The 26981-nt window shown below is 32.6% G+C and overlaps 1 protein-coding gene across 1 annotated transcript in view; it reads right to left on the bottom strand.

Annotated features, from left to right (window-relative positions):
• The window catches only part of dgat1b (diacylglycerol O-acyltransferase 1b), a 28943-nt gene extending 11925 nt beyond the window's left edge, over positions 1-17018 (bottom strand). Inside the window, exons 1-6 of the mRNA XM_087812466.1 lie at positions 16669-17018; positions 14711-14798; positions 13091-13131; positions 11683-11768; positions 8967-9019; positions 7062-7167 (exon numbers count right to left, since the gene is read on the bottom strand). Of these exons, the coding sequence (XP_087668592.1) occupies positions 7062-7167; positions 8967-9019; positions 11683-11768; positions 13091-13131; positions 14711-14798; positions 16669-16880 (586 nt within the window). The 5' untranslated portion in view covers positions 16881-17018. The remainder of the gene's footprint in view (positions 1-7061; positions 7168-8966; positions 9020-11682; positions 11769-13090; positions 13132-14710; positions 14799-16668) is intronic.
• Positions 17019-26981: the final 9963 nt, after the last annotated feature.

The raw sequence follows: 26981 nt of genomic DNA, 5'->3' as shown, positions 1-26981 counted from the left end.
GTTTTTCCATTTCTCATTACTAGTTTTTAAAAATGTAGTATGGAGAGGAGAAAAAATGAATGAGTATTTATTGATCCTCAAAAATAATAATTGAATATAGCAGATTTTAAAAAAGTTTTATATTAAAAAAATGTTTTGCTTATATTTAACTTTTTTTCCTGATTGCTACTTATATGTAATTTTCATTTTTCCAAGTATTGACTGACAGAGAAAAAAATGCTGCATGAACCAAAAAAGACTCAAGGAATAAATTATTATAAGGTAAGGTAAAACTTTATTGATCCTCAGGAGGTCTCCTTCGGGAAATTGTTTGGTTTTTAGTATTTATTTGGTATTTAGTGATTCATTAATGTTTAGTAAAGAAATTAATTAAGAAATCAGGAATATAATTTTAAAAATATATAATTTATCTTTGTGTTGCAATTTAACTTCATTACGTCCTTCTCCGCTAAAGGAAACAATGAAATCCCCTGAGATCCCTGTGATGACTGAGGATAAGAGGATACAGTCGACTGCAGCAGCTTTTAAAGCTGATGTTTGGACATGTTTTGGTTTCAATAAAAATGAAAGCAGTTACGACTTCGTCAAGAGTCATGTAGTCTGTAAAATCTGCAACACCAGAGTCAAGTACTCGACAATACTACAAAGATCCTGGCGATGACTGAGGACGAGAGGATACAGTCGACCGCAGCTGCTTTTAAAGCTGATGTTTGAACATATTTTGGTTTAAAAACAAATGAAAGCAGTTAAGACTTCGTCAAGAGTCATGTGGTCTGTAAATTCTGCAACACCAGAGTCAAGTACTAGAACAATATCACAAAGATCCTGGCGATGACTGAGGACGAGAGGATACAGTCGACCGCAGCTGCTTTTAAAGCTGATGTTTGAACATATTTTGGTTTAAAAACAAATGAAAGCAGTTAAGACTTAGTCAAGAGTCATGTAGTCTGTAAATTCTGCAACACCAGAGTCAAGTACTAGAACAATATCACAAAGATCCTGGCGATGACTGAGGACGAGAGGATACAGTCGACCGCAGCTGCTTTTAAAGCTGATGTTTGAACATATTTTGGTTTAAAAACAAATGAAAGCAGTTAAGACTTAGTCAAGAGTCATGTAGTCTGTAAATTCTGCAACACCAGAGTCAAGTACTAGAACAATATCACAAAGATCCTGGCGATGACTGAGGACGAGAGGATACAGTCGACCGCAGCTGCTTTTAAAGCTGATGTTTGAACATATTTTGGTTTAAAAACAAATGAAAGCAGTTAAGACTTCGTCAAGAGTCATGTGGTCTGTAAATTCTGCAACACCAGAGTCAAGTACTCGACAATACTACAAAGATTCTGATGATAATTCATGGAATAGCGATGCTTCTCTAGGTGGACAAACTAAACAAATACCAGGGCGACCCTCGCGACTTACCAGAATGATCAAAGTCAAGACAACACATGACGATTACATCAGTGTGTGCATTCATGGATTCCTAATTGAGACACAGTCTCAGAACCAGAATCATTATTACAAATTCCCCCCCGAAAAATCCTTTCGGGGTTGAACACATAACGGAACATCAAAAGATGTGGAAATGATGAAATAATAGCAGGAAACCACTGCAAAAGCATTTCGCCACATCACTCGAGCATGTCTCCAGAAATTAAATAGGCTTTAATGTTTGATTTCGGATCCCTGCAGCGTGTTTGCTGATGGAATATTGGTTGCATAAGCAGCAGTCAGTAATGCTCATCATATTCATTTGAGTGCGGATCTACAAACACACCTGCTGCTTTTCATCGCGTTGAATACCGAGCAGTGGTTTTTCAAACTAAACCGATCCATTTATTAATAATATAAACCGAGCGCAGCGAGATCTGAACATAACACAAGAACTCATCATCACTGATCGCTTGATCAAGAACAGGTAACGTTTTGTTGTTTGAAAACAAACAGGGAAGAAATTGAAAGTGGAATGAAAGAGAATTAAATATGTTGAAAAACTTGTATAAATAATACCAAATGCATTCTTTTTGGTGTGAACATCTTTCAATGTTTCAATATAAAATAAAACAAGATAAATATTTCAAAATAAAAAATAAAACACCACATCTAGCTCACTCAAATGTATTTAACGAATGAAAAAAAAAGAAGTATTGTAGCGAGGAATACAACCAAATGTTGACATAATGAGGAGAAACTATGGGAGGAAGAAGTCGTTGATACCTCCAAAAACAAAATTTAATTTTTAAGTTATATGTCAAATATAAAGTATATTTGCAGTTTTGACGCATTGTGCATACTGTCGTTTATTAATACCTATGACAAGGAGTTTACAACACAATTTTGTAAAATTACGACATGTTTTCCAATTGAGCTCATTGCTATATGATTTCAAATGCCAAAAAAGGGATTGAATTATATAGCAAATAATTAAATAAAACACAATATGGTATGAAAAAGCTCTTTGTCGATGTTCACACGGTGTTTTATTTGAACATCACAGAACTTAGTTAAAGGCGCTAATTTTACTATGACACCAACAAAACAGTGAATTCCCATAATGCCTTTCTTCACACTGACGTATGATTTAAATTCTATATTTAAATTATAATTCCTTATGTCTATGTCAAGAGTGCTCAACAGCCGGTATTGGTTGGCTGGGCGGCAAAGCTTTTCAGGTCACCGTTATTGAGAGGGTTGTTCAGAGGGATGTTGCTATTTTTGCAAATGAGAAAATAAATTGTTTGCTCGGTGTGGATTTTTGTTTATTTGTTTAATTATTACTACTTTTTGAGGTTAATACGCTGATGAAATGCCAGAATATTTAGACAGATTTAGACAAAAATGTAAAAAATATTTTCACTTGTAGATACGAGCTAATAATACATGATAATTACATTTATTTTAAAAACATCTAAAGAATAAACTATAACAGACTCAATCATTGACTTCTGATGTGACAGCAACACGATGATCTATTATTAATGCATGATTATGACTCATTTAATCTAGTTCCAAACTTGCATATTAATATTTAATTTGGAGTGCTTTTGATAAAAACGTACACTAGCATACATTTGCAGGGAAACCCAGAAGAACAAGGTGATCAAAGGTGCGACCTCGTCGTCATGATTCCGCTGTCAAAAAAAAGCCCGACGTCGACTCCTCTGGTAAACATCCGCGAGGATGAGTCGGAGGAAAAAAAAAAAACACCTGAAGGCTCAGCAAGAGCGAGCTGTCACGGAACAGAGAGACTCGGTCGATGGCGTCGTCGGGTTGGAAGACAGCAGTTCCTTTTTATTTCCTGGAAGTCCTTTCATTAATTTAAACAGCAACAACACATTCACGTTTAATTAAAGGCACGACACTGTCAGAGGCTTTAGGGTTTGGTTTAACGGCGGCTTATACAAAATAACTCATCTTCATCTTTGCAACCTAAGAAGTTGTAATTTCCGAAAAAAAAACCTATGTATTAAACAATCTCAGTTTATCTATGTCCTTTTTATATGCGAGTCATGTGATCTTTAGGTCGGTCATGTCAACATATGTTAACCATAATGTGTCCACATGTGTGTCGAGTCGTCATTTATCTATGTCAAATAAACACTACATTTTATGTGATCAATTATTTGTGTCGTATGAACAGTATGTGTGTCATGTGATCATTATTTATCTAATGTGATCATTTATGTGGTCATTTTGTGCGGCATGTGTTCGTTAATATATGGCATGTGAAAATTGTGTGTCATGTGTTTATTTATTCATGTCATGTGAACATTATGTGCATAAGGTGTTCATTTAAGTATGTCATGTGAACATTATGTGCGTCATGTGTTTGTTTAGGCATGGCATGTGAACATTATGTGCGTAAGTTGTCATTTAGGTATGTCATGTGACCATTATGTGTGTCATGTGTTCGTTGAGGTATGTCATGTGACCATTATGGGTGTCATGTGTTCATTTAGGTATGTCATGTGAACATTATGTGCGCCATGTGTTTGTTTAGGCATGTCATGTGAACATTGTGTGCGTAAGTTGTCATTTAGGTATGTCATGTGAAAATTATGTGTGTCATGTGTTCGTTGAGGTATGTCATGTGACCATTATGGGTGTCATGTGTTCATTTAGGTATGTCATGTGAACATTATGTGCGTAATGTGTCATGTGGACATTATGTGTGTCATGTGTTCATTTAGGTATGTCATGTGAACATCATGTGTGTCATGTGTTCATTTAGGCATGTCATGTGAACATTATGTGCGTAATGTGTTTGTATAGGTATGTCATGTGAACATTATGTGCGTAATGTGTCATGTGGACATTAAGGTATGTCATGTGAACATCATGTGTGTCATGTGTTCATTTAGGTATGTCATGTGAACATTATGTGCGTAATGTGTTTGTATAGGTTTGTCATGTGACCATTATGTGTGTCATGTGTTCGTTGAGGTATGTCATGTGACCATTACGGGTGTCATGTGTTCATTTAGGTATGTCATGTCAACATTATGTGCGTAATGTGTCATGTGAACATTATGTGATTCATGTGTTCATTTAGGTATGTCATGTGAACATTATGTGCGTAATGTGTCATGTGAACATTATTTGTGTCATGTTTTCATTTAGGTATGTCATGTGAACATTATGTGCGTAATGTGTTTGTTAAGGTATGTCATGTGAACATTATGTGCGTCATGTGTTCATTTAGGTATGTCATGTGAATATTATGTGTGTCATGGGTTCATCTAGGTATGTCATGTGAACATTATGTGTGTCATGTGTTCATTTAGGTATGTCATGTGAACATTATGTGCGTCGTGTGTCCGTTTATTTATTTCATATGAAGTTTATTTGTGCAATGTGTTCGTTTAGGTATGTCATGTGAACATTATGTGTCCGTTTATTTATTTCATGTGAAGTTTATTTGTGCAATGTGTTTGTTTAGGTATGTCATGTGAACATTATGTGTCCGTTTATTTATTTCATGTGAAGTTTATTTGTGCAATGTGTTTGTTTAGGTATGTCATGTGAACATTATGTGTCCGTTTATTTATTTCATGTGAAGTTTATTTGTGCAATGTGTTCGTTTAGGTATGTCATGTGAACATTATGTGTCCGTTTATTTATTTCATGTGAAGTTTATTTGTGCAATGTGTTCGTTTAGGTGTATCATGTGAACATTATGTGTGTCATGTGATCATTATACGAGTCACGAGTTAGGTTATTGACGTCATGTGAACATTATGGTTAATGATGAGGCCACGTTAGATATTAACAGCTAATATGAGAAAACAACAAGGACCAAAAAAGATGCAACCATGTATAAAATATACAGGACAACAGATGGCGAGATGATGAAGGACCACCGCAAAAATGTGTTGGAGACGGAAAATAAAAAAATAAAAGAGGAGTCAGCAAAACAAAGACAGTATCTCGCACATGAAGGCAGAGAACAGGTGGTTTGGAAAGACAACTGAAGGATGACACGGGAGAAGCTGACATGAGACGGTCAGTGACAACCAATTACAAAGCTCCCCTCATCTTCTACCACCTGGATCCATCCAGGGGAGCCCGGTTTGTGTGTAAATGAGTCGATGCTCGAACGCAGAGCAACAGCACGCCTCGCTGACTCCACCCATCTGGAAGAAGTCAGTGTTGAAATCAACTTGAAGGGAAATGCACATAAACTGTCCAAGTAGATCGCGGCTCGTCTATAGATCCACTTGTTTAATCCCTTGTGATCATGTTTTAAAGAACGACCACGAGTCTCTGTATTAACCCACGAGTCAGCGTCACATCTGACCCTTAAAGTCATTTTGAAATTGATCTTTCATGATCCCAAAGGCTGGAATTTAAGAAAAATAAACGCTTACACCGACTGTACAGTAGGTGGCGGCAAAAACAAAATCGTATAGAAAGTTCCTGCACACGTTTTTTGTTTCGTTTTTTGCTTGTATTTAAACACGAAAAACATGTTTAATGAATAATTGAATTCAATCATTTCTATATGAAAATTTTTAATTTTTTGTGGGTTATTTTAATTAAATAAAGTCTTTATTGAAAGGTTCAATTTATCTTCCTATTTAATAATTAATCGAATATTTTTTGATCCTGAGGGATCAATAAAGTTCTACCTAACCTATTTAAAAAAAAACAGCAACATTTGTTATCGGTTTATTTAGTTTTATATTCTAATTCCACAAATTCAACAATCGTTTTTTTTCTAAATTTAATATTTTTCAAATCGTACTTTTTTTATTTCGATGTCAAAACGTTGGTATAATATATATATTGGATTATTGGATTAAGAATATCCAACTATATGAATTAATTTAGAAAATATTCCCCCGAAAAATGTATTCAACTATTTCAAATACCAACAAAATTTTATATTTTCACAATAAAATGATTTAATTAAATAATTACTGGTGAATTAACTTAATTAATTCAACCTTTCAATGAAGAAATTACTGAAATAAATTAATAATCAAGTAAATTCTTGAAAAAAAAACAGCCACATCTAAATTATCTATTATAAGTTTTAAGATTTGAAACGTGAAATTCAATATTCTGATGCCACTGATGTACTTCCATAGAACAGTGATTGACAGCCCAACAATAAAACTGGGAGCCAACTGCCATGTTATCCAATTAAGACACAACACTGTGACCCTTGGACAACACTTCACCATCAACGACTCTGAATTTGGCTTCTTTCATTTCCTCTTCCTGATTTCTTTTTTTCCCCCCATCATCCCCTTTTTCCTTTCCAATCCTCTTCTGGGCCAACTGGACACAATCCAGTGGTGACCAACTGGTCCATTACCACTAACAGACTTCAATTATCAGCGGGGGATAAGAGATGTCTTTTTACGGCCCAATCGCACGGGTCGACTGCTCCTCTGAAGGGCAAAGATACCGACGTCCTCTTAATCTTTATCACGTCGACATTAAATCCCGTGTTACACACATGAACGCGTCGTCGGTAACCAACCGGTCGAGAGCTCGACCGTGTTCTAGTCGACTGTCATCTGTTCAAGCGGTGACGAGGAAGCGAGGCTTACCTGGGGTCATGGAGGGGACCAGTAGGACCACGACGGGCGGGAAGATGAGATTGATTGACAGGTTAATGCAGTGGACCAGCAGTCCCACGAGTTCACTGAAAGAGCCCTGAGGAGGAACATAGAAACGTCACCTGCTATGGTTGACACAATATTGACTCACAATACGTTTTGACAACCAGTGACAGACGAGCTGCACTTAATTAGGGAAAAAATATATTAATTTATCTCAAAATAACTTTTTCTTTTATACCATTGTTCTCAAGAAATAATGGTTTATTTCTATATTTATTTACAGTTATTATTATTATTTACATAATCCATCTACTGAAATAAAAAACCTAACTTTGTATTCGACACTTAAACTTCAGAGAAGTTGTAATAACAGTATAACATAAACATAAGAGACAATATACATTCACAGGTCAGAGGTCAAGGGAAATATTATGATCTGAAGCATCAAATAATCATTAACATCAATCACAATAACATATGCAACGTATCACATGAAACCAATGGTCTCATTATATAAACAAATGCAAACATGACACACATAATGATCATATGACATAAATAGACAAACACATGACACACATCATGATCACATGACACACATAATAGTCACATGACACACACAATAATGACATAACATATCAAATGACACACATCATGATCACGTGACATAAATAAACAAACGCATGACACACATCATGATCACATGACACACATAATACTCACATGACCCATACAATGATGACATAAAATATCACATGACACACATCATGACCACATGGCATAAATAATCGAACACATGACACACATCATGATCACATGACACACATAATACTCAAATGACACACATCATGACCACATGACACACAAAATACTAAAATGACACACATAATGATGACTTAAAATATCACGACACACATCATGATCACATGACATAAATAAACAAACACATGACAGACATCATGATCACATGACACACAAAATACTCACACGACACACATCATGATCACATGAAACACCTAATACTCACATGACCCACACAATGACCACATAAATTATCACACAACATACATTATACTCACATGAAATAAATAAACAAACACATGACAAATATAATGCTCAACTAAGATAAATAGACAAAAACATGACGGACATTATTATCTCATGACACAAATAATACTCACAAGACACACACAATGACCACATCAATTATCACACAACATACATTATACTCACATGACATAAATAAACAAACACATGACAAACATAATGCTCAACTGAGATAAATAGACAAAAACATGACAGACATTATTATCACATGACACAAATAATACTCACAAGACACACACAATGACCACATAAATTATCACACAACATACATTATACTCACATGAAATAAATAAACAAACACATGACAAATATAATGCTCAACTGAGATAAATAGACAAAAACATGACGGACATTATTATCGCATGACACAAATAATACTCACAAGACACACACAATGATCACAAACACAATTGAAGTTGTCTTCTATCTAAACATTTTTATCGATCGATACCGTCCTGTGACAACTTCTGACACTTATGGAATGTGCTGCTGCTTCTAAGATGATCTCCACCATGAGCTGGACTCAATTTGTTTTCCTTTCAATCCGTTGAGAACTCCATTACAACTTATGTGTGGTTAGAGAACTTAAGACGTTATATATTCATAGCAACGAGAAAATGACCTAAATGTGGAAACTGAAACTAATTTTCTCATTTGCAAAAGTTCCATATGGGAGACGGCCGGCTAGTCGGTGGGTATTTAAAGACACAGTTTCTGAACCATTAATCCCTCTTGAGGGACAGATTTCCATATTGAAACAGTCAAATCCGTTGTTGTGGTATTTACCCTCGACAACTGCCTCTCGGTGTAGAGCGCTACGAGGATGAAGACGTTGGACGCTGTGGGGGGGAAAAAAAGAAATCAATCTTATGTCAAATGACAAGTCATCATTCCTTAACAGCTCCAGAGAAATAAAAAAAAAATGGACTTTATTCAATTCATAATCCTGGTATCATCTCCTATGGTGTATTTTTAGTTTCATATTTAACTCGACAGAACATGTTCTGACCGACCAGAAGAAATGATTAAATGAATCCAACATATGGCAGAAGGAATCTGAGGTTTGGTCGACGGAGAAAGGATGTTTTAGCCGAGTTTAAATCACATACATGTTTATATTTAATGGGTTTACGGTGAAAAAATGATCAGTTAAACTTGAGCTTGAGGCAACTCTTCGTGTATTGACTTGATAAAGTCGTCACTGTTTTCCTATTTTTTTTTTTAAAGCAAAATATGTCCAAACATCAGCTTTAGAAGCTGCGAGGATCGACTGTATCCTCTTGTCCCCAGTCATCGTCGGGATCTCAAGGGTGTTATTGCCCCTTTAGCTGTGGAAGGACTTAATGGCTGCTTCCATCTAGTGGCCAGAAGTTTAATTGCAACACAAATGTGGGGGAAAAAAACGATATAAATATTTGCATATTTTGTAAATATATATATTTTTTAAAGTTATATTCAAGTATTTTACATACATGTTATTAAAATATTAGCCATAAAATAACCATGATAAAATTGTATATATATACTATATGTATATATATACTATATATATATATATATATATATATATATATATATATAGTATATACAAATAAAGTACTGCTGAATATTGAGTATCGTGAAAAGAAATGTCATGATATTTAATTGTATAGGTATTTTTCTCAAACCCCAACTCTGGAAAATTTGGAATTCTCCATCAACCATTTAAGGTTTTTGTACTGTGGGAGGAAACCAGAGTGTATAAGCAAACCTGCACATTCTGCATTGTAAGGAACCGTTTAAACGTTTTAAAAAACATCGGAGATGATGAAAAGCATCTTGTGTTGCAACATTTTCAACTGAAACAGTGATGACTCATGTCAGCAAAAATGAAGATAAGACGGTGACGCATCCAATATTGCACTGTTGCGGTTGTTTTTTTCTTTTTCTTTAGAATAAACAGATTCACCGCCTTATCATCACTGTGGTTTGTGATAACAAGGGTTGAGCAGGATTTGGAGCAAAGGTTAAGACTGCGAGGAAGTTACTCATTTAATAACAACTCATCCTACTTTGCATGTTGATAATATTGTACTTTTATCATTGTTCTTTCAGGGATTATATTCAATAAAGTGTGTCTAAATGAAAATAATTAAATTTGTTTTATTTATAATTAAATAGTCACGGTGTTTGTTCATATTAGTGTTACGATTAAACACCGGCCACTAGATGGCAGCTTTCATTGCCTCCTCCGCAACTAAAGGAACCATTAAATCCCTCGAGATACCGGCGATGACTGAGGACGAGAGGATACATTCGACTCCAACTTTTTAAAGCTAATGTTTGGACATATTTTGGTTTCAAAATGAAAGCAGTTACGACTTCGTCAAGAGTCAAATTCTTCAACACCAGAGTCAAGTACTCGACAATACAACGAATATATCCTTGTTTCTACAGTATCACAATAAATCATATCGTACTTCTACAGTAGTATCGCCAAATTCTTGCCCTTTTCGAAATGTAATTGATTATTTAAGTAATTCACAGCAAATACATTTAGATAATTAAACAGAAATTACAAATACGTGAAATAAAATATAATATTGAACTTCAAAAAGAATTGTCAACCGGCCAACAATTAAAAAAAAAACCTCTTAAATAATACATTTTGCTCTGTAACATTTCAATCCTTTTTTTTTTTTACAATCCTACCCTTCATTTTATCAGCCAACTTTGACAACTGTAATTTACATTTATTTAATGATTTATTTGGGCAGAAAATAAGCCTTTTGGGATTTATTTTTTAAGACAAATAATTCAAGTATTTGTTTCACCACTCATCACTAAGAAATGTTTGTCCATAAACCAGGATTAACCCCCCGAACAAAAATACCTACGTCAAAAAAAATGCCAATTTCTTAACAACGGATGTTTCACATGTGTCGCAACTACAGAACTTCTCCAGTGCAGCCGACCTCAGTTTACAGAAGCATCGACCACGAACCTCAGAGCTGCTTCTTTCGACTCTGGCTTTTGAGGAGCGAGTGACTGGTGATGCAATAAATCACCTGACACACAAGTTACTCAACAGTACATGGAATGTGTTCAAGCGTGTTTCCTCAATGACGACGACGACTCCTGTAAAGGTGTGTGTGCAGGGAAAAGGTAGATTCTTTCCTGCATTATACACTTGATAATCCAACTGCCTCAACATTTTTAGCCACTTTTTTCCTTAATAATCCATCACAAACTCCACGTGAGCATCTTTTAGACGATGTAAAAACACCCCCCCTCACTCCTGCAGCAGCGGGGTGCAGTACACGGTACAGTAAATAGGGCAGGTGGCCGTTACTCCAGAGACTCGGTGAGCTGCATCGCTGCAGTGTTTCTCTGCATCCAACACTTATAGACGCTCACACACAGGCTGCATGTTCAAAGTCACATTCGATTCATTCCTCGGGATTTTATACTTGTTAGTGCGCATGGTGAGGAATCGTTGAAAGCGGTTCAAGTGTGTACTCACCGATGACTAAACAGGCGGCAGGCCAATTGTAGGGATCCTTCAGGAACAAGGAGACCACTTGAATGGGGTCCACAAGAATCCCATATCTGATGGAAAAATGTGAAATAAAAGTTTTTTAAGTGATTACAAAGTTGAAAATCTAAGTAGAAACTTTGTAAATATATATATATATATATTTCTAATTTAAAACTAAACTTTCTTCTATTATTTACTTTTTATCTAAATGTATGTAACATTTACATCCAAAAAAAAGTTCAACAAATTCTTTATCTTCCTTAAAAATCATGAAATGTGGTTTATACATTATTAAAATCTTAATATAATATGATATACTCTATGATTTTTATTATTAACTCAATTCATTTGACCTAATTTCTTAATAGGTCAACATTTTTGAAACGTTAAAGTCCAACTTCCTGAAGTATGACACACGTATATTTTAGGATTGTTACCGATAATCCTGTAACGACAATTTACTCACGAAAGTTTAGTTTTTCTTTTTATTTAAACAATAATAATCCTTTTTTTTCCCCAATACTATGTGGTAAGAAAAACAGTTGATTACTTTTGATTCAGCTAAGGTATAACATTGTTACTTTTAATAATACAGATATTAAATTAAAATTGAAATCTTAATAACAAAGTTAATAATAATAATTCACAATGAAGAATTTGCTATTAAACTTCCAGCCATGAAATGGCAGCAGTCATTGTTTAATCCGCAGCTAAATGAACAATAAAATCCCACGAGATCCCGCCGCCGACTGAGGACGAGAGGATACAGTTGACTCCAGCAGCTTTTAAAGCTGATGTTTGGACATATTTTGGTTTAAAAAAACAATTAAAGCAGTTAAGACTTCGTCAAGAGTCATGTGGTCTGTAAATTCTGCAACACAAGAGTCAAGTACTCGACAATACTACACAAATATTGTTACTACAGTATCGCAATATATCCAATCATTGCACATGAATCGTATTGACATAGTCTTGGCAATACACACCCCTTATCCAAATTTATTTTATGACTTATTTTCTAATAATCCTGTAATTTAATAAAGTAATTGGAAAATAAACATTTTTTCTTTTTGTATTTTAAAAGCCATATAAATACAGTTATATTTTTAGTTACATTCTCAATAATGTAACTGCCAAGAAAAACATTTTCAATAACACTTTAGGAAGACTTTGATATTCATATTTTCTTTTTCTTAATTAATGTTATTTGGGTCACAAAATTCCCAATAAAGTATCAATAAGTTCAAAAAAGAAAGCGAAACTGAGACACAGGTTTGGACACAGGCATATTTTAGTGAGTCATTAATTCATGAAGGAACTAGATGGAAGATATTCAAAGGAGACGACATGAGACAATAAGAAGAATAATTACTTTTCCTTAAAACGATCTTACCGTAAAAGATTTTCTAAGAAGAGGCGAGCATTGCTCAGAACCTGTAATTAAAAATAAAAAAAACACAGTTACAGATGTTATCTTGTTTCACAAAAACCAGTCCACAACATTCCTCATGTTTTTACCACAATCTATCATTTCCCCCCCAATTTTAATTGAAAATTCTCCCCTTTCGACCACTTTTCTATTTTCCCCGTTTACTCCCTATTCTTCTCCCTTTCGAACTCTCCTCATCTCATGGTTATCTTTTATCTCTACTTCTCACTCTGCCTTTTCCTAAATGGATTCTAATATCTCATTACCCGACACAAAGGCTTTGTGCCGAGGGATAGGACAGAAGTTGAGTCCAAGTAAAACCTCCGGCGATGAACACAACGATCCGTGTTGAAAGCCTGGATTAACAAAAAGCAGGATTTCCTTCTTTTCGGATCCTGGTCGCCCATATTTGCATTTTAGGGAATCCAGGAAGAAATACGACACATTTTCTGGATTTTTTTGTTCCCAGTGTTGCAACATTTTAACTACATTTCTTTATAATCAATACTGAGCAGAAGTTGCATTTATTGATATATTTCTAAAGTCAAATAACTTTTTTTGGAATTTAAAAGTGTGAAAAAACTGTAAAAGTTAGCCCATGTATATAGTAAATATTTAATTTATTCAATTATTGCTTAAAAAAAAGGCTAAATTTTTGTTTGAAATAATGGCAGAACAACCAAAGTAATTACATATTTTTAATGCTTAATGTAGTACATTAAAGTAGCCTGGAAATAAGTCATGTTTACCCCATATTTACGCTTTTTATTCCTTTAAAAAAAATGCTAACATTTTAACTACATTTTTTAATCAATACTGAGCAGAAGTTGCATTTATTGATATTTTTCTAAACTTGAATAACTTTCTGGGGAATTTTAAAGTGTGAAAAAACTGTGAAAAACTGTTAAAAGTTAGCCCACGTATATAGTAAATATTTAATTTATTCAATTATTGCTAAAAAAACTAAATTCTTGTTTGAAATAATGGCAAAACAACCAAAGTTATTACATATTTTTAATGCTTAATGTAGTTCATTAAAGTAGCCTGGAAATAAGTCATGTTTACCCCACATTTATGCTTTTTATTCCTTTTAAAAAAATGCTAACATTTAACTACATTTTTTTTTTAAATCAATACTGAGCAGAAGTTACATTTATTGATATTTTTCTACACTTGAATAACTTTTTGGGGAATTTTAAAGAGTGAAAAAACTGTGAAAAACTGTTAAAAGTTAGCCCACGTATATAGTAAATATTTTTAATTTAGTATAAATTATTGCTAAAAAAAAAACAATTCTTGTTTGAAATAATGGCAAAACAACCAAAGTAATTACATATTTTTAATGCTTAATGTAGTACATTAAAGTAGCCTGGAAATAAGTCATGTTTACTCCACATTTATGCTTTTAATTCCTTTTAAAAAATGCTAAAATTATCATTTTATTTATATTCATATTGCTCAGATCAACTCAATGGGATTTAATGAAGCAGATGAAGCTTGAAAAAAAAAAGATTGCTTCTGTTTGACTATCAGACACTAATTCAAATCTGTTTGTACAACTTGTTTTGTGTGTTCAGGACTCACCAGCATCACAACACACCAGTTGAGAATTCCTCTGTAGTTGTTGAAACCACTGGCCGAACTCAGCAGGGACTGTTGTTTGTTGTGACAGCTTCAGTTTGGAGGGAATAAAGAAAAGGAGAAAAGATAGTTTAGAATATTTGTTACTTATCAGCCATTCATTTGTTATATGCCCCAGTTCAGAGACACATAGAAATCAGAGTTACATATATTGTCGTTTATGCAACAGCGTTTGAAAAAATAAAGAAGTCTTTGACTTAATTAAATGCTTTGCAAGATTATATTTGTTGGCTCAAAGACCTGCCGGACCACATGACTAAACTCTGACTTAGCTTGTACTGACTTGTTTATCCTCCAACAATGACTCGCTTTAACAAGTGTACGTTCATTTAAACACGCATCACTTCCCATGACAAGTGTTGCTTTTGAAATGTGTTAAAAGATTTCTCTGAACAGTATAGTGTCATAGATGTTTGGGTAAAAATATATAAAAAGACAATTATATCAAGGAAAAAATGTATCAAAAAGTATCTGAATTTTGAATTGTATACAGTGTATTTTATTATGCATTAATACCTAAAAGGGATGAAAGTAAATTATTTTAAATATTTTTGTTCTTAATGACCGGTAAGAATAAGAAAGTATTAATGTTATGATAATAATAATAATAATAATAATAATAATAATAAATAATGTATTTTACACATTTTATCATGTTAATGGACAGTCACTTAAACTTAAAATTGTATTTTTTTTTTAAAACCCAGACCACTTTCATTGATCAGGCTTTCTTTTGCTGGGTTTTGTTTTATTTATTAATACTTTGTATTTTTTAAACAACACATAGTTTTGGATTACAACAACAGATAATAGTTAAGGGAAATGATTGTTGTTTTCTTTTTCTCTTTGAAATAAAATTGGTTAATTAAATATTATTTTAAATTTGTAGCCTTTTTAATTTAATATACACATGTTATTATAATACTGTCATCTTTATGAATGTACCGTTTTTATTTTTATTTTATTAAGACTATTGTAACTATAACATCATTTTGGATTTAAACAACAACAAATATTTAAGGAAAACTATTGTTTTTTTTCTTCTATGAAATAAATGTGCTTTATTAAATATTTATTTTAATTTGTAGCCTTTTTTAAAAAGTATTTTTCTAAATGTAATATATAAATGTTATAACAATGGGGCCATCTTTATAAAAAAACAGTTTTTGTTTCATGAATGCTTTTGTATGTTTTTTAATACAAGGTATAATTTAGGATTAAAAAAACAACTCCTTCAAGAAACATCTTTTTATTTGTTCAGGCTTTTCCTTGATTTTCTGGAACTCCTGTTATTTTATCAGTTTTATCTTGATCTTTAAAGTATACATTTTCTTAAATATTGTTTTGATTGTTTAAGCGCTTTGTGACCCTGGTCTGGAAAAGCGCTATACAAATAAAAATTACTTACTTTACTTACTTACAACCAATATAAAGGAAAACTATTGTTGTTGTTTTTTCCTTCTTTAAAATGCTTATTGATCGCAAAAAAAAATACTTAAAAAAATTTAAAACAATGACCGTTAATACAAGCTTAAATAAAAAATGGATTTTGATTAATTAACGTAGTGCGACAAGTAACATAATTTTAAAAAGGTGATGAACAAGATGCTTTTTATAGCCAAAAGCTTAAATGATCAACACTTGAGAATCAACAGGTGACAAAAAAAAAGTATATTAATACGTTGACTTTGGTTTGACCTCCGGGTGACCCCTGCTGACACGCCCCTCTCTGGCTCAGGAACCTAAAGCTGGCCTACACTGGCATGCATGAGGAAGTTTGAGTGACAGATTGACAGAACAATAATGTCATTTATCAGCATTAAAAACAAATAAAAACCAAATAAACACTAGTATAATAAAGTCAGAATACATCTGAGTACTATTTAACTAAAGTAACTCACCTTAATCTATCAGTTAAATCAGCTTTAGGTTTGTTTTTAGTGGTTTTTGTCTTGTTTGGAGTGAGTTCCAGAGAATGGTCTCGTTTACTCCTTCCGGGGTCCCGGAGCTTCGAGGCTCTCCCCGCCTCGGACCTCTGGTCCCCGGGCAGCGTCGCTCCGTTCCCCGCCGCTGGCATGGCGCTTCTTCTCCGGCGAGGTAAAGCTCTGTCCATGACTGACAAAAGTCCAGTAATAAAATAAAAAAAGGTGTAAAAGTTTCTATGGAGCTGAAGTCATGCCTGTTGCTTCTGTCCACCATTCACGGAGGTGTTGTCGTGGACGAGCAGATCCTGCTGCACGATCCGTTCTGCGCAGGAGCGTGACGTCACTACGGAAGCGCGATGGCCGTTGGTCTGCATGGCTGCACGACAGGTAAGGAAGTTTTCCTCAAAATGTTCTCTTTATTTCAAAACTTTTGCCTCGTTTACTCGTAAAGAAGATCAGCATTAATCTATATTTAATGAATGTTACTCCAAACATTTTGTTTGTAACATGTTTAAATCTCTTTATTGGTGAATAAAAAGTAGATTTCTTCGAAATGAAGAATATGATGTCATCATATTATCTATTGTATGTAAGTATATATCAGTGGTATCAGATTATTGAATGGTTGAATTTCAAAATGTATTTGATTTATTTATTTTAATACATTTTTTTCAATTTTTACAATTCAAAAAAGAACATAAGCTACTTGATTGTTTTAATATAATAAATTAAAAAGGCTTCGAATTCAAAAATATTGAGTTTAGAGCATTTATTTATGAATCGTTGATAATTAAAATATCAAACTGTGGCAATTTATTTCAAAATATTTGTATTTTATCATTTAAATACATACATACAAATATTTGTAATAGTGCAGACATTTTTTTCTACACTTCACTTATGGTTATCATTAAAAAAAAATCTATCTTGTTGTTGATGTTGTTAAAACAGTGCCACTTAAAGTAATATAAAATATATTTATATATTTATTTTAATAATTAGAATTAGACTACCAAACTCTATGTTTAAAAGGCTTGACAAAAAAATATTTAATTAATTATTGTGTTTGTTTAAAAACACGCATTTATATATATATATATATATATATATATATATATATATATATATATATATATATATATATATATATATAAAGAATCAAAGTTTCAACATTTAAAATGTTAAAATGAATCAATATAATCTATCAATATTTTGATGGCTACCATCCTACGATATGTTTTGGTTTCCATGTTCCCATGAATCTCCAAACTTCCGCGTTAACTTGTGCGTACAGTTGGTCCTCCTGCAGTGGGAGTTGATCTCTGGCTCAGATCCATCCTTATCACTTCCTGCCGTCTCTGCGAGTGTCTCAGGGAGTAATTAACCCGTCTGGGTGTTTGTGATGAGAGGCCTGATCGGTGGAAGCGTTTGACGGACGCCGGCGTTTCATAAACGGCTCTAATGATTGATCGTAAACACCTGGCTCACTCCCACTCGTGCACACTTGTGTCTTTGACTTGTTTCCCCCCGAATCATTACTCACATTTCCTAGTTTTCTTCTTCCCACATAATCTCTTCGGAGCAAAATCCAACCGTGGCTCCGTTCAATCAGCTCCCACATCCTCTCCTGCATCCTCTTGTACTCAACTTTGTTGCTGTTCTCGCTGGTTCGGCAGATTCGTCCGTTTGTCTTGTTGATGTTTTCAGTCTGCTGACCTCGCTAGTATTACGTGTGTGTGATACACATCTTACCCATCATCACTGTTACTCCGAAAACTATTTCAATAGTTCAAATGGAATTTTTTTTTATATGTGTGGGATCATTTTTGTTGACAGTTCAAGTGATTTTCACGTTTAGATTTTCCCAAAACACTATTAAAAAAGACGTACATATTCAGGACGAATTATCTGTTATATTAACACCGACATAACTGGGAAACGCAGAGATATTGATATATATATATATATATATGTATATATATATATATATATATATAAGAACGTTGAAGATGAAACAATTACTGGAACAAAATATAAATGTATGGGGCCATTTTTGTTGTCCATTCAAGCGATTTTCACATTTAGATTTTCCCAAAACACTATCAAAAAAGAGGTATATATTCAGGATGAATTATCTGTTTTTATTGACACCAACAAAACAGAAATCTTGACATATATATATATATATATAAGAACGTTGAAGATGAAACAATTACTGTAACAAAATATAAATGTATGGGATCATTTTTGTTGTCGATTTAAGCGATTTTCACATTTAGATTTTCCCAAAACACTATCAAAAAAGAGGTATATATTCAGGATGAATTATCTGTTTTTATTGACACCAACAAAACAGAAATCTTGACATATATATATATATATATAAGAACATTGAAGCTGAAACAATTACTGGAACAAAATATAAATCTATGGGGTCATTTTTGTTGTCGATTTAAGCGATTTTCACATTTAGATTTTCCCAAAACACTCATAAAAAAGACGTATATATTCAGGATGAATTATCTGTTTTTATTGACACCAACAAAACAGGGAAACGCAGATATCTTGAGATGTATAGATATATATATATATAAGAACATTGAAGCTGAAACAATTACTGGAATAAAATATAAATGTATGGGATCATTTTTGTTGTGGATTCAAGCGATTTTCACGTTTAGATTTTCCCAAAACACTATTAAAAAAGACGTACATATTCAGGACGAATTATCTGTTATATTAACACCGACCTAACTGGGAAACGCAGAGATATTGATATACTGTATATGTATATATATATAAGAACGTTGAAGATGAAACAATTACTGGAACAAAATATAAATGTATGGGGCCATTTTTGTTGTCCATTCAAGCGATTTTCACATTTAGATTTTCCCAAAACACTATCAAAAAAGAGGTATATATTCAGGATGAATTATCTGTTTTTATTGACACCAACAAAACAGAAATCTTGACATATATATATATATATATATATAAGAACATTGAAGCTGAAACAATTACTGGAACAAAATATAAATCTATGGGGTCATTTTTGTTGTCGATTTAAGCGATTTTCACATTTAGATTTTCCCAAAACACTATCAAAAAAGAGGTATATATTCAGGATGAATTATCTGTTTTTATTGACACCAACAAAACAGAAATCTTGACATATATATATATATATATAAGAACATTGAAGCTGAAACAATTACTGGAACAAAATATAAATCTATGGGGTCATTTTTGTTGTCGATTTAAGCGATTTTCACATTTAGATTTTCCCAAAACACTCATAAAAAAGACGTATATATTCAGGATGAAATATCTGTTTTTATTGACACCAACAAAACAGGGAAACGCAGATATCTTGAGATGTATAGATATATATATATATATATATATATATATATAAGAACATTGAAGCTGAAACAATTACTGGAATAAAATATAAATGTATGGGATCATTTTTGTTGTGGATTCAAGCGATTTTCATGTTTAGATTTTCCCAAAACCTCATTACAAAAAAAAAAAGGGTTTATATTCAGGATGAATGATCTGTTTTTATTGACACCAACAAAACGCAGATATCTTGATATATATATATATATAAGAACATTGAAGCTGAAACGATTACTGAACCAAAATATAAATGTATGGGATAATTCAAGCGATTTTTTATTTTTTTATTTTTTTAAGTGTTTCGATTTTCCCAAAACACTCACTCACTCAGGATGAATTATCTTTTTTAATTGACACCAACAAAAAAGGGAAACACATCTATCTTGAGAAATATATTTATATATATATATATATATATATATATATATATATATAAACAGATAATTCATCCTGAATATGTACGTCTTTTTTACTAGTGTTTTGGGAAAATCTTAAAAACATTTTTTCTGTTTACAATTAATTGTTTGTAAACGTAAATGTAAAGCGGGGTTCCTACAGTATCGCAATATATCTGTATTCTCGCCAACACACACCTAATACTACTAATACAAAATAAGTTGTTTGTGTAAACAAGATGGAGAACAATAACTGCTTTTGTTGTTTGAAAATATAAATTAGTCTTTAATCGAGATGCTGGCAAGATTTTTCCACTTAAAAAAACGAAATAAATATTTATTTATATATATATATATATTGTATTCCTTTTTCATTTTCTTTTGTTATAAGTAAAACAAATAAACCTTATTTAGATCAATAAAGTGGTGCATTATATTGGTTAATTCATTAATTTCAAAATGGTCAAAAAGATCCATACAATATTTATATTTATTTATAAAGATCTTTATATATGTACAGTATATATTTTATATATAAGGATATGTTTGAAGTATAATTTTACTTAACTAATTATATGTTATCATAGATATGTATGTAGTGTATACATCTTATGTATTATTATGGGTGTTTATATATCTGTAGCAATATTTGGCAATATTTTAATGTAATTCTATATAATTCTATATCTATTTTATATATACTGTATATATTTATTTTTTGCTTTATTATTATTTATTTATTTTTGGTAAATAGTTACATATTTTATACAGGTTCAAAATTAAAATTATTTATTCATTAATTCAAAATTTTCCCATAACCATTTCTGATATTTTTTCTTTTATGTCTGTCGTTCTTGTTCTTTATACAAACCGACCTCATGTCTTGTTGCAGAGACAGATTTCTAGTAAATTGCAGTGAACCTGAGTCGATATATATTGTGTATATTCAAGAGTTAATTTATGCAAAGACGAGGACAATGCAAGTGTGCTTGAGTGTGCTATAGAATACTGTAGCGTGCCAGCCTCGCAGTACTCCATGGGTCAAGTTATTTTTGATAACATCCAGCCATATAAAAAGGAGAGAATAAGAGGTTTTAGCGATCCATTATTCATGCTTTCTGCAAGCCCTTTAAAAACTCCAGCTTCTCCACAAGTGCTCTGTTTCCAGGCTCCTCGCTCAAGTTAGGAACAGTTTCTTCGCTTGTCCTTCTATTTCCTTCTCTCTCTCACGACATGAATCAGCACTTTTTCCTTCTTAGAATCGACTTTATTCACACCAATGATTCTGCAGTTGGATTTATTTTACAGAATATGTTTTAAATAAGTGCAAGAAATGTTTAAACTTAATTTTAATTAAATACAAACATTGACATCAAGAAATGTCAACTATTTATTCATCTAATTATTTTTTTTTATATACATATATATAAAAATATGGCTTTGTACATTGAAATGATACAAATTTAAATTTTTATTGTTTAAGTTATTCAAACTTTTCATTTTCTCTTCTCAAAATATTTTGTTGATATTGCTGTTCTTGTTGAGATCGTCACTAATAATATACCAAATAAAACTTGAAGAGTAAATTTAGGCGGATTATGGACCTTAAAATCCCTGAAAGGACTCAAAATTATGGAAATTAATTAATTTCATATGTGTTAATTATCGTAAGAGTTTAATTGAAATTGGACATTCTTTAAAGGTTATTTATTTCTTAAAATATCACTTACTTGGTGTGAAAAACATATTTCTAACTTTAATTGAAATTGAACGTTTTTGGATTTTTTAGAAAAGATGCTGAAATTAAATAAATATTTCTTATTTATTATGTAAAATATTTAGTTTAAACTTAATCAACATCTATGTATTTATATTTTCACAAGGGGTATCTGCCCCCCCTTTTACCGTGAAGCACGACAGCAGATGGAAAATCCCGATATTATATAAATACTATAGAAGATAAAACTGTGATTTAAAAAATGAATATTTTGGTGTTTAAAAAAAAAATTTGAATGTATTATGTATTAGAAAAACTTAAATGAATAATCATTTTAAAAAAATGTTGACACAATTTTCTTTTCTCGGGATCTCGGATTTATATTTCAACAAAGCATTAGTTAAAATATTACTAATAAAACATTTTATTAAACAATCTACTAAAGAAAATATTAACCAAGTTTTTGAATTGTGTTTTTGTATCATCTTTATGGTTTATATATTATGTGTTAAAATAAAATATATTAATCTTTTATAAACAATTAACCTTAAAATATTAGCGAGTTTGTTTATATTTGTGTTGCAATTAAACTTCTGACCTCTAGATGGCAGCAATCATTACATCCTCCGCAGCTGAAGGAACAATGAAATCCTGAAAGATCCAAGCGATGACTAAGGATGAGAGGATACCGTCCATTTTAATGAATAATCCCATTGTAAACATGTATTATGATTTAATAATAAATCAAATACAGTTTTTCTTTATGATAGATATTGTGACCTACTTTTAATTGGTTCTCATTAGGTTTGCAAGATATACTTAAATACTGCGGTTTGTTTATACGATACTTTTAAATTTTTATTAGTTAAAATAAAATATTTTACTCTTTTTTAAACATTTAACTTGAAAAAATTAACCAAACTTTGTTCATTTTCGTGTTGCAATTAAACTTCCGGCCTCTAGATGGCAACATTCATTACGTAAGTAACAATGAAATCGTGGGAGATCCCAGTGACGACTGAGGACGAGAGAATACAGTCAATTTTAATGAATAAATGTAAACATGTATTATGATTTAATAATACATTTAATACAGCTTTTCTTCATGATAGATATTGTTACCTACTTTTAATTGGTTCTCATTAGGTTTGTAATTATTAAAATACTTTGATTTATTTTTGTTTGTTTTTACGATACTTTTACATTTTCATTAGTTAAAATGACATTTGACTCTTTTATAAACATTTAACTTGAAAAAATTAACCGACATTTCCGCGTTGCAATTAAACTTCCGGCCTCTAGATGGCAGCATTCATTACGTAAGTAACAATGAAATCCTGGGAGATCCCAGTGACGACTGAGGACGAGAGGACACAGTCAACTTTAAAGAACAATCCCATTGTAAACATGTATTATGATTTAATAATAAATTAAATACAGTTTTTCTTTATGATAGATATTGTGACCTACTTTTAATTCGTTCTCCTTAGGTTTGAAATGATACACCTAAATACTGCGATTTATTTTTGTTTGTTTTTTACGATACTTTTAGACTATAATTAGTTAAAATAAAAATATTTGACACTTTTATAAACATTTAACTTGAAAAAGATAACCAAACTTTTTTCATTTTCGTGTTGCAATTAATCTTCCGGCCTCTAGATGGCAGCATTCATTACGTAAGTAACACTGAAATCCTGGGAGATCCCAGTGACAACTGAGGACGAGAGGACACAGTCAACTTTAAAGAACAATCCCATTGTAAACATGTATCATGATTTAATAATAAATTAAATACAGTTTTTCTATATGATAGATATTGTGACCTACTTTTAATTGGTTCTCATTAGGTTTGTAATGATACACTTAAATACTGCGGTTTCTCTTTGCTTGTTTTAACGATACTTTTAGATTTTAATTAGTTAAAATAAAATATTTAATTCTTTTTATAAACATTTAACTTGAAAAAATGTACCAAACTTTGTTCATTATCGTGTTGCAATTAATCTTCCGGCCTCTAGGTGGCAGCATTCATTACGTTTGTTCAGGCTTTTCCTTGATTTTCTGGAACTCCTGTTGTGTTATCAGTTTTATCTTGATCTTTAAAATATATACTTTATTGAGTAATGTTTTGATTGTTTTAGCGCTTTGTGACCCTGGTCTGGAAAAGCACTATATAAATAAAAATTACTTACTTACTTACGTAAGTAACAATGAAATCGTGGGAGATCCCAGTGACAACTGAGGACGAGAGGACACAGTCAACTTTAAAGAACAATCCCATTGTAAACATGTACTATGATTTAATAATAAATCAAATACAGTTTTTCTCTATGATAGATATTGTGACCTACTTTTAATTGGTTCTCATTAGGTTTGTAATGATACACTTAAATACTGCGGTTTCTTTTTGCTTGTTTTAACGATACTTTTAGATATTAATTAGTTAAAATAATTTTTTTTACTCTTTTTATAAACATTTAACTTAAAAAAATGTACCAAACTTTGTTCATTATCGTGTTGCAATTAATCTTCCGGCCTCTAGATGGCAGCATTCATTACGTAAGTAACACTGAAATCGTGGGAGATCCCAGTGACAACTGAGGACGAGAGGACACAGTCAACTTTAAAGAACAATCCCATTGTAAACATGTATGTATGATTTAAAATATATATATATTTTTTTGTGAAATGGACACAGTTTTCCAAAATGCCACAGAGATTCTCCTTCCAACAGAAGTGATAACATGGAAGCCCCGGCGTTGAACCGATAAGGCCTCACTTGTTGGTAGGAAGTGAAACATCCTTCGTTCCGCAATCCTTCGGCGGGTTTTCGAATCTGACATTTAGCGTCAGCCACTGCTGCTGCGACTCGCTCTCGACAAGGTGGAAGAGGAAGATTGTGCGATCGGAAGCCCAGATACGAGGTGATAGATGGAGAGAAAGAAGATAAATATAGAGATGAAAAGAGAGTGGAGGAGAGATAGAGAGCCTTCTGCCTACTGTATATCTCCTTTTCTTTTTTTTTTCTTTTTTTTTTTCCCCTCCTTCTCTCCGTCCATCTGGAGAGGCAGCGAGAGATTGTGTTTGCCCTTGCAGGTTGTAATGAAGCCGTGGAAGGATAGATGACTCACTTTAACACCGGCAGCAGAGAAACACACACTCCGACATCACTCAGGTCAGCTGAGTGATGTTGCGCGTTACGGCGTAGTGTGTAGTCGCACGAGTGTGTGAGTCTGTCGACGCCGATCATAGCGTCGACGACTCCAATTTTTTTTTTTTTATTCAAACTTGGGATTATTGTGGGAAATGTTTCCGGCATCATACCTGCGTGAGGAAGAAGAAGTGCATCATGGGGGGGAGACGGATGGAGGCGTCGGCGCCACATCAGCACTTTCACGGTTCAGCCAAGGACTCCGGCACACTCTGTCTATCCATCTCTCAGTGAAAGAGAGAGAGAGAGAGAGAGAGGGAGAGAGGGAGGAATGGACTGCCCGCTGGATGACTGGAATTAGAAAAGGGGGGAAAACGGATGGCGGAATAAACAATACTTCCCACTGATGTACATCTGCGGCAGCGTATCGAGCTCGACCCCGGGCCCGGATCAATGGTCCGTGAGCGGAGCAGCATCCTCTCATGACAAACCTCTCCATAGATGTGCATCTCGTGTTACCAGGGCTCTTATCTCAACCCTTTTTTTTTTTTTTTTCCTGCAAGAGAAATACGATGTCCTGCAGCTCCTCTTCCACAGGCCTTTAACTCCTGACACTTAAACGCTACGATAACCAGGTTATGATTGGAGGACCTTGACGCTCTGATCTGGTGATTTGTCCCGGTGATTTAAAAGCAGTGTTTAAGGAGTTGTCGTTTTAAACACAATAGGTGGGTCGGTTTGTGTAGCGATCATAAGGGCGTCAGTCGTAAATGAGTCAAATCGGAGGGCAGAGAGACTCAATCAACTTCAGGTCGTGTGATCCTGACGTTTACTCAGAATCCATCAGTGAATGAAATATTTCCAGTTGTAGTATCTTAATATGATTTAATCTTTACACCTTTGTAGTTTTTCTCTAAAATAGATAACGTGACGTACTTTAAAATTTAAATTCTATTATGTTAAATAATATTTTTAACATGGTTCTTTTGTGGTTTAAAATTCAGCAAAGTTTAAAATATTGTAACTTTTTTTTTACAATTTACTTGAAAAATTGTCACCGCTTTTGTTCATTTTTGTGTAAAATACAATTTTTTAACTTTTTTATTTACAATTTACTTGAAAAATTATCACCGCTTTCCTTAATTTTTTGTTTAAAATAAAATATTGCAACTTTTTTATTTATGATTATATTGAAAAATTGTCACCGCTTTTGTTAATTTATGTGTAAATTACAATATTGTCACTATTTTTTTTTACAATTTAGTTGAAAAATGGTCACCGCTTTTGTTCATTTTTGTGTAAAATACAATATTTTAAAATTTTTTATTTACAATTTACTTGAAAAATGGTCACCGCTTTCCTTAATTTTTGTTTAAAATAAAATATCGCAACTTTTTTATTTATGATTATACTGAAAGATGGTCACCACTTTTGTAAATTTTTGTGGGAAAAAAATAAATTGTATTTTGTTTACAATTTACTTGAAAAATGCTCACCACCTTTGATCATTTTTGTGTAAAATACAATATTTTTATATATTATATTTATTTACAATTTAGCGTCAGAGGTGGGATGAGAATATATATATTTTTAATTACACGGTTAGAAACCTGCTGAT

This window comes from Callionymus lyra, chromosome 17, assembly GCF_982586985.1.
Source record: "Callionymus lyra chromosome 17, fCalLyr1.hap1.1, whole genome shotgun sequence".
Lineage (NCBI taxonomy): Eukaryota > Metazoa > Chordata > Actinopteri > Syngnathiformes > Callionymidae > Callionymus > Callionymus lyra.
This window is presented reverse-complemented; position numbering and strand designations above follow the sequence as displayed.